The 10,193-nt window shown below is 46.7% G+C and overlaps 1 protein-coding gene across 1 annotated transcript in view; it reads right to left on the bottom strand.

Annotated features, from left to right (window-relative positions):
* Positions 1-8,885: 8,885 nt before the first annotated feature.
* The window catches only part of LOC126195730 (facilitated trehalose transporter Tret1-2 homolog), an 89,610-nt gene continuing 88,302 nt past the window's right edge, over positions 8,886-10,193 (bottom strand). Inside the window, exon 5 of the mRNA XM_049934359.1 lies at positions 8,886-9,386. Within this exon, the coding sequence (XP_049790316.1) occupies positions 8,886-9,386 (501 nt within the window). The remainder of the gene's footprint in view (positions 9,387-10,193) is intronic.

Below are 10,193 nucleotides of genomic sequence, written 5' to 3'. Positions count from 1 at the left end.
GGAGGGACTTACAGAATTTTGGTGGGGCGGATATCCATGTAACATTAACACAGGAGAGGATAGGTTACTGCAAGGTTGTGTGAAGGTTATTATAAGTGTGTAATCCCCAGCTTCAAGCAGTTAATAGTTTTTAGAGAATCTATACATATTATAAATTAAAGTTAATAGTTTTTGAGAGTATCTATACGTATTATAAATTAAAACTCACTTCTCGTTTTTCTGTCTGTTCATTGTGGCTAATCTCATGAACTACGGTGGGGATTTTTATCTGATTTCCACAAATCTAGAAACTGATTCTTGAGGAAAGTTTGTGCATAAAATTAATTACCACTCAGTAATGATAAGTAGTACATGTATTGTTGTCCGTTACGTATTTCATTGGCATTTGGAGTGACACCTCAAGGCAGTGATGGGAGCTGGGAGCTGGTCAGCTGTACAGAAGGCGTGGAGGCGTGGAGAAAGCAGTAAACAGCCACCCCAGATCACTGAGCATCGAAGCTTGACAAGATTGAACGTCAGGTCTGGCGGTCTAGCGGTCATGTATGTGCCTAGAAACCAACAGGTCGTGGGATCGACTCCTGATCGGACCACGGAATTCAGTCTGCCTTTAAATCTAGCATTTAGATGTCAATGATGTGCAAATTCGCCAAGAACTACACGTGGTACGGATTCCACGTAAAAATTTACTTCCACTTACTCCGATTGGATGACTGCGGCAGTTTAGGGACACGCAAGTCGCCAGTCAGCCACATGAAATTATTATTACCAGAATCTATGCATGTCTTGTTCTTTTATACATATTATAAATCAAAGCCCCCTCTATGTTTTTCTGTTTGTATGTGAAGGCTAAAATGAGGAACAACTTAGAGGTTTTGATACAGTTTCCTGTAACAGATTGATTCACGAGGAAGGTTCGTGTATATTGTTACGTGGCATGACAGCTCTTTCCAAAAAATGTTGAGTAACCTGTTTAATAACCCAATATGCAGGTCCAACGAGTACCTCAAATCAAATGACTAATGCTGCATGAAAACTGCGGGCAGTAATAACGACTGCCAATGATTGCAGTTGTAGTTAACTCTTCCTCTTTTCCTGTTGGTACAGTGAAGCAGTCTTGTAAGCCTCGAGGCTTTTGGCTGTATGGTGAAAGGGAAGAGTCGCTAGGGGGAGCCATGTGTGCCATAAAGATGTTTCTGCTGAGAACGAGAGTTCCGTGCAGATAAATTCCGGGGAGAGCAATCCGCCGACCAAGCGCAGCAGGAGCAGCTAGCGATGCAGGCCAGCCTATCGTGAAACTCCTTTGCGTGTGAAGCGAAAATAATTCATTTTAGTGAATATACAGACCTGAAGACAGCAAAATATATGAGGCTATGAGTGTGGGATCAGCCATTAGGCCTGGAGGAGACATGCTGGAAGGTTTGTTTAGAATTTTCTAAGGAGACTTGTGATTTGGTCTTAGTAATTATTTTGGTAGTGGGAGAGAGTTGACATGTATGTGCACTTGCCTTCTCATTGGTCGTACCTAGTAATCTGTTACATAATGAGGGATATTTTCTGCCCTGTTCCCCACATCAAAGACTTTCAACGGAGAAATAACACAGCCAACTGATTGCAGATAATTTTCTAATACATTGACCTAGGTTTTGACACCTCAAAGTTGCCTTCATCAGTATTGAATTTTAACAACAGCGAAGTTACATTGCGAGAAGGAAATAGTCAAAGTTTCGGACAGACAAGCTCAAGTGAAAAACTAAAAATTATAAATGTTACAGCCTTTGGAACGTATACCTGATAACAGACATCAAACAGTCTGATATTCATTGCAAGGAATACGAGCGAAAGGCTGGAGTGTTATTAACTTTTCTCTACTCGAAACTTTGGCTGTTGCCTTCTCGCAAAGTACTTTTGCTGTTGTTAATATCTCATTTTTATGAAGACGTCCTTAGAGGAGTCTAAGCCTAGGCCAACGTATAAAAAAATTATTTTCAACTGGTTGGCTGTTTTATTCCTCCGTTGAAACTTATGTACGGTTCCAGAATGAGATTTTCACTCTTCAGCGGAGTGTGCGCTGATATGAAACTTCCTGGAGGATTAAAACTGTGTGCCGGATCGAGACTCGAACTCAGAACTTTTGCCTTTTTCGGGCAAGTGATCTACCATCTGAGCTACCCAAGCACGACTCATGCCCCGTCCTCACAGCTTTACTTCCGCCAGTACCTCGTCTCCTACCTTCCAAATTTTACAGAAGCTCTCCTGCGAACCTTGCAGAACTAGCACTCCTGAAAGAAAGGATATTGCGGAGACGTGGCTTAGCCACAGCTTATGGGATGTTTCCAGAATGAGATTTTCAATCTGCAGCGGAGAGACTCGAACTCGGGACCGGCACACAGTTTTAATCTGCCAGGAAGTTTTATGTACGGTTGCTGAAAGAGAGCCTTGTTGAAAACTGATAAATCAGATTGTTATAGTGACCCTTAGTTTCCTTTCGTAGTTAGATGGATCCCATTTTCAATATGTCCATGTGAGGTGTGGTACCCATTCTGCCATGCTTAATTGGTCCACCACTGGTAATTTCATTAGATTAGCCGTCATCCGCGACCTTGCTTTCTTTTAATTCGAACGATCCTATAGGGAGTTTTCTATCAGTGGGGGTAAAATCTGTAGCACCTCAGGGATGTACTAAGCTGCTCAGCTAACGCTTCACAATACGATAAGTCGTCCGGCCATAGGTACCCATAGCTAGCGGTGTGAAACTTCGGCAGTTCGCTGGTACACCATAGTACTCACAAATACTTTGCATGCACTTAGCATGGTACTAGTTTTGAAATACAACCCCAGAGAAAATGATTGAAACTACATTATACTTTGCAAAAGATAACGAATTATTTTCAGGCATGGTGTAGGCAAGTTATATACGTCTGCAACAGATGGCAGTGATTGTATTACACAGGTTAAAACGCAGATGCCAGACTAGAGCTCCTTGTCGAGGCCGTGAAGGCCCAAGGGATGTTACCGTCCGCCGTGTCACCCTCCTCCATGCAGCCTCATGCGAATCCGGTGTGGAGAGGCGTGAGCCGGGCCTGGCTCGTGTTCCCTCCATCATGTATTTTACACCCTGTTTTTAACGTCCTCCAGCCGGCCGAAGTGGCCGTGCGGTTAAAGGCGCTGCAGTCTGGAACCGCAAGACCGCTACGGTCGCAGGTTCGAATCCTGCCTCGGGCATGGATGTTTGTGATGTCCTTAGGTTAGTTAGGTTTAACTAGTTCTAAGTTATAGGGGACTAATGACCTCGGCAGTTGAGTCCCATAGTGCTCAGAGCCATTTTAACGTCCTCCCATCTCAGTACGTTAAGTTACTACTGTCACTGAATTGCTGCTTTGCTTGACCATGAGCGGCGTTAGCAGCGCGTATCGATATATCCCCTCTCGTAGTATCTTTGCTCGACTGCTATTACTTCCCGTTCGTTGTCTGTTGTAAGTTGGTTGGTCGCAGTTCGGGTTGCGAGTTCAGGTCTGCCAGTCAGTGGGAACGCGTCTGCAGCGCAGTCCGGACTTGGCAGTTGGGGAATTGCAATGCGGCAGTACTGCAGTCGGGCTGGAGCAGTGAGGTCTACGTCGACATGGCTCGCCCGACCATTGCCGCCACCCATCACTTGAGCCGGGCCACTGTCATGGTGGATCGTCGGTCGGCCGTCCTACCGGACGACACGTTTTGGCTCGCCGATCGTTCATGAGTCGGATGTGTGTGTGTGTGTGCATCGACTCCTGATTTGTCTTCGTGTGTGCTTAGTTACTGTTGGGAATCGTTCAGGTCTTCGTGCAAGTGTTTGTCAGGCTCTGTGTGTAGCTGTGTGGTTTTGATTGACAAGTTGTTTTAAATCTTGACGGCGTATTGGCTCTGAGAGGTCGGTCTTCTCATTGGGCGACGTGTAACTGGTTCTCCGAGCTCTTCTGGGCCCCTTCAGTTACCATCTTGTGGAAATTGGGTTGGTTCTTTCTTGGTGCAGGGACGTCGTTTAGCCGGTGGGAGTGTTTCCTCTGCATGGTTGGGTCCGAGCCAGTATTTCCGCTGTCGTGTGTCTGGAAGTGAGTGGGAGACGGTGCAGTCGCGACGGAGCAGCAGTCGCGGACGGACCAGCAGGAGTCGGTCGGTTGCTCCGGACGAGGGAAGTTATATCCGCGCGGTGCAGTCGCCTGGGGCCGATGGCGGTCCCTGCGCAGTGTCGGAGCGAGTGTGGAGCTGTCCGATCGCTACAAGCTTCGTGGTTCATCGACCCAGAACGTCAAAGTTGAGTAGTGGTTTCAACTACACAAGCCATGTCCATTCATGTTGTGGTGGTTAGTTTCGATGGTTTGCTGTTGGGGAGGTTTTCCTGTGAGCAACACTGAGTGTTTCTACTGCTAAAATTTAGCCGCCATGCGGTGCAATTAACTATTTTGGTCGACTACAATTTGAGTGCACCAGTGGAATTTTCTGTCTTGTGGCCATTAGTGTCCTGGTTATCTGCCCTGGGCACTAAAGTAATTGCAGGCAGCGTCCTTTCCTCACCAGTTGTCGCTGTCCAACATAGTGTGTAATTTTGACAGCTAATACATACATCATTGAGGATTATCACGTACGTAACATTTTGTGTTTGAGTTCTCATGTACTGATTGATGGCGAGCAAGTCGGTTGGTCCGTGGCTGTCCCCTGGTTGGGTTCCGACGGATCAAGTACAGTTGAGCTCACCATCTTTCTCGCCTAAGTGAACGAGGGCAGACCGACCTCCCTGGAGGCTTCTGGGTGCCACCGGTGTTTAATTATACACTCCTGGAAATGGAAAAAAAGAACACATTGACACCGGTGTGTCAGACCCACCATACTTGCTCCGGACACTGCGAGAGGGCTGTACAAGCAATGATCACACGCACGGCACAGCGGACACACCAGGAACCGCGGTGTTGGCCGTCGAATGGCGCTAGCTGCGCAGCATTTGTGCACCGCCGCCGTCAGTGTCAGCCAGTTTGCCGTGGCATACGGAGCTCCATCGCAGTCTTTAATAACACTGGTAGCATGCCGCGACAGCGTGGACGTGAACCGTATGTGCAGTTGACGGACTTTGAGCGAGGGCGTATAGTGGGCATGCGGGAGGCCGGGTGGACGTACCGCCGAATTGCTCAACACGTGGGGCGTGAGGTCTCCACAGTACATCGATGTTGTCGCCAGTGGTCGGCGGAAGGTGCACGTGCCCGTCGACCTGGGACCGGACCGCAGCGACGCACGGATGCACGCCAAGACCGTAGGATCCTACGCAGTGCCGTAGGGGACCGCACCGCCACTTCCCAGCAAATTAGGGACACTGTTGCTCCTGGGGTATCGGCGAGGACCATTCGCAACCGTCTCCATGAAGCTGGGCTACGGTCCCGCACACCGTTAGGCCGTCTTCCGCTCATGCCCCAACATCGTGCAGCCCGCCTCCAGTGGTGTCGCGACAGGCGTGAATGGAGGGACGAATGGAGACGTGTCGTCTTCAGCGATGAGAGTCGCTTCTGCCTTGGTGCCAATGATGGTCGTATGCGTGTTTGGCGCCGTGCAGGTGAGCGCCACAATCAGGACTGCATACGACCGAGGCACACAGGGCCAACACCCGGCATCATGGTTTGGGGAGCGATCTCCTACACTGGCCGTACACCACTGGTGATCGTCGAGTGGACACTGAATAGTGCACGGTACATCCAAACCGTCATCGAACCCATCGTTCTACCATTCCTAGACCGGCAAGGGAACTTGCTGTTCCAACAGGACAATGCACGTCCGCATGTATCCCGTGCCACCCAACGTGCTCTAGAAGGTGTAAGTCAACTACCCTGGCCAGCAAGATCTCCGGATCTGTCCCCCATTGAGCATGTTTGGGACTGGATGAAGCGTCGTCTCACGCGGTCTGCACGTCCAGCACGAACGCTGGTCCAACTGAGGCGCCAGGTGGAAATGGCATGGCAAGCCGTTCCACAGGACTACATCCAGCATCTCTACGATCGTCTCCATGGGAGAATAGCAGCCTGCATTGCTGCGAAAGGTGGATATACACTGTACTAGTGCCGACATTGTGCATGCTCTGTTGCCTGTGTCTATGTGCCTGTGGTTCTGTCAGTGTGATCATGTGATGTATCTGACCCCAGGAATGTGTCAATAAAGTTTCCCCTTCCTGGGACAATGAATTCACGGTGTTCTTATTTCAATTTCCAGGAGTGTGTGTTGTCTGCTACTTTAAATTTAAGGCTTATGGTTATTGTTTTTATTTTATTAAAAATTTTGCAAAATTAATTTTGAAATTTATCTTTCAAGCCTGACATTGCGGCCTTCTGCCTTTAAAATATTATGGTTGGCTCTGAGCACTATGGGACTTAACATCTGAGGACATCAATCCCCTAGAACTCAGAAGTACTTAAACCTAACTAACCTAAGGACGTCACACACATCCATGCCCGAGGCAGGATTCGAACCTGCGACCGTAGCGGTCGCGCGGTTCCAGACTGTAGCGCCTAGAACCGCTCGGCCACTCCGGCCGGCAAAATATTGTGGTAATATATTTTAAAATTCTGAAACTTAATTGCGGCTCTCAGCCATTTGTATTGCACTTTGCATATGTTGCTGTTTTTTTAAATTATTTTATTGCTACCTTAATTGGTTTTTATCTTGTTGTTTGTTAAGATTTCTTGTTTGGAGCCGTGAAAGAGTTGCATTCAGTGAAGGTCCGGCTATGTGCCGCTTAGGTTGTAAAGGTTATTAAATTACAATAAATGACAATTAGATGGAGAAACTGACCTGAACCTTTGGCCCTTCCACAGTCCTATTACCTATTCTGCCCAGCGGATTTAGCGGGCGTACCAAGGCGTTCTGCAGACTTTTAAAACCGTGGAGCTGCTACTGTTCGGTCAAGCAAGTCCTTAGTTGGCATAACGAGAATGAGTGCATCCCGCTGCCGGACTAGAGGTCTACAGTAATATGGAAAAATAGAAAGAACAGTAATTCTGTGAGAATATCTTTACAAGAAGTCTTGTTCAAGTCAGAACGGACTCTTGTCATGTTGCAAGTTGTGACGTATATATATATATATATATATATATATATATATATATATATATATATATATATATATATATAATTTGAGTGCCTACAGTGTCACGTCTTTCACTGTCACACAAATTTTTATTTTTAAAGGGGATCACTTAAGACTAATTCCATGGGTGCGCCCCTCAAATTTCTCCCTCATATCACAAAATTGTCGTCTGATGTACTACAAACTGAAAAATAAATTCCTTTTAAAGCACAATTTAGTATATAATTTATATTAAAAAACTTACACCTGTGTCACAGAACAAATCCTACATCGAGGATACTTTACACAAGTTTAAGGGAAGAAATGCTTCCCATAATTGTTACAGTATTTAAAGAACATCAAAATATGAACAGGCTGAAATGAACAAACAGTACATGAGACTATGTTAATCAATTCAATCGCAAAAAGCTACGGAGAATATTATTAGCAAAATGAGAAATATGCAAAAGTGAAATGCCAAAATGAGCACTTCTCAATTGGGAGTTAATCAAAATAATCAGAATGGCTGAAAGAGAGCACAATAGAGCCATAAACGAATGAGAGCTAAGCAACTAATCAAATAAGAGAATAGGCAAAAATGAGATGCCAACAAAATGAGACCTGGCCGAACTCCGTCGGCACTTATATGCGGTTGCGCTTGTGGCGGCACCTAGCGGCCCCTACGCAACACGCGCGCCTGCGATCGCAGTGCACTCTTAGCGCTCGCGGCGGCGTCTAGCGGGCCGTACGCAAGTTGTGCGATTGCTGTCGCAGGTCGACCCTTAATCTATGACAGGCTCATCCAAGGCGCCCCGCGAGCGCAAGTCAGTGTAGTTCAGCGCCCCGTCCGCGACCGTGTGTCGCTAGTGCCGACATAGGAGCGAGAGAGAGAGAGAGAGAGAGAGAGAGAGAGAGAGAGAGCTGCAGAGCAAGTGAGACCACACAGCACTGCTCTGCGCTGGACTGTCCCGCGGTCAGATCAAACGTAAACAAAATATTCTATTTTAGAATTAATTTTATGTAAGGGATGTAGAGTCTCATTCTTACTGTTAGTAGTTACAAGTATTTTTTGTTATACTTCGTACTACAATTTTTGGTATCCCTTTTCAGAGTTTAGAACTCGGATCCTTAGTTTGCTGTTTTGTACGTAATAATTTTAACTGACCAAGTTAGAAAACTTATTAAAATAGAATTGAGGTTATAAAGCTCTTTAATTCTTACAGTCAACATTGTTAAAGAAGACAATTAACATTTTATTTCTTTTTCGAGGAAACGATTTTGTCTAGGCTTGGTACAACATTCCGTGAGACTACTAACTTCAAAGAATTGGTCAAATTTTTATCGCCAAGGAATGAACGGTTCTTAGTTTTAGCAAGCTTTAAAAGAGCGAAAAAGCGCCCACAAATATACGTGGAAGCAAACATTGAGAACTTTGGCCGCGTGCTTGTGCAAAAGAGGATATTTCTCTCGTGGAAGACAGCTGTAAAAGTCATCCAAAGTTTTACACATAATAAAGCGGTCCTTCAGGCGGATATGGCACTGTAGGACAATCAGCTCTAGTTGAAGCACTTGTGAGACGTCGTCTGCCCGAAGGGAAAACGGGCGAACAAATATATCTGGCGTTCGGACGGTCCGCACGGCCAGTTAAGCGGCATGGCTCGGCCACTGCAGCAACATACGAATTCGCCCGGGGCGCTGGCCGCGCGTTAGCGCCCCAGGGGCACAGTTTAGACGAGCCTGATCTATGATGTTACATAGTGTAATGGGCAAAAGGAGGAATTTGCGAATTTGCGAGGTCGGTAGATCACTATGTACTGCTGATATAGACATCCTTGCCACCGTTGAGCTCCCTGAGGATGTCCTCGATGGGACGACCCTTTGTTTCCGGCAATACGAACCACGCAATAAGGGTGGAGAGGGCGCACACGGCAGCGAAGAACCAGAAGGTACCGTAGGTCCCCATGCTTTCCGACATAAGCGGGTACAGCTTAGCCATGGTGCCACCAGTGAAGCAGCTGACGAAGTAGCCGCAGGTGGCAATTAAGCCTCTAATTCTCGGAGGCACAATCTCGGCAATCACGACGTACGGCAGTGCGGCCAGTCCAAAGGCCACCATCACCACGTAGACTGAGAGGCACGAGACGGGCAGCCAGCCGATGCTCGACAGGTCCGCCTGGGTCTCCGCCTTGAGGTACAGGTACACGCCCATGACCGCCACTGAGGCGCCGACGGCCGCATTGGAGAGGAACAGCGTCGGGCGACGACCCATGCGGTCCACCAGCGGCGCCGACAGCAAGCCGCCAACCACCTGCACAAACGACAGGCGGCAGAGACGCTGGTAGTCGTACGAGGAATGTACCAGAGCTAGAGTTGTGCTCTACCAAAACTACGGCTTTGCTACACTACCCAAATGGCGTAGTGAATGGTAGGATTATCGGCAGTATTGGTAAAATTGATAAGGAAAGAAACATAAATCATGTGTAAGAGAGAAATGTTGGAACACGTGAGGCAATACTGACCTTACGCCATATCTTAGAAGAAAGATTAAGGAAAGGCAAACCTACTTTTCTAGCATTTGTAGACTTAGAGAAAGCTTTTGACAATTTTGACTGGAATACTCTCTTTCAAATTCTAAAGGTGGCAGGGGTAAAATACAGAGAGCGAAAGGCTATTTACAATTTGTACAGAAACCAGATGGAACTTATAATAGTCGAGGGGCATGAAACGGAAGCAGTGGTTGGGAAGGGAGTGAGACACGGTTCTAGCCTCTCCCCGATGTTATTCGATCTGTATATTGAGCAAGCAGTAAAGGAAACAAAAGAAAAATTCGGAGTAGGTATTAAAATCCATGGAGAAGAAATAAAAGCTTTGAGGTTCACCGATGACATTGTAATTCTGTCAGAGACAGCAAAGGACTTGGAAGAGCAGTTGAACGGAATGGACAGTATCTTAAAAGGAGGATATAAGATGAACATCAACAAAAGCAAAACGAGGATCATGGAATGTAGTCGAATTTAGTCGGGTGATACTGAGGGAATTAGATTAGGAAATGATACGCCTAAAGTTGTAAATGAGTTTTGCTATTTGGGGAGCAAAATAACTGATGATGGTCGAA

Source organism: Schistocerca nitens, chromosome 7 (assembly GCF_023898315.1).
Source record: "Schistocerca nitens isolate TAMUIC-IGC-003100 chromosome 7, iqSchNite1.1, whole genome shotgun sequence".
In the NCBI taxonomy this organism is placed as follows: domain Eukaryota; kingdom Metazoa; phylum Arthropoda; class Insecta; order Orthoptera; family Acrididae; genus Schistocerca; species Schistocerca nitens.
The sequence above is the reverse complement of the archived record's forward strand: the minus strand, read 5'-3'. Positions and strand labels throughout refer to the sequence as shown.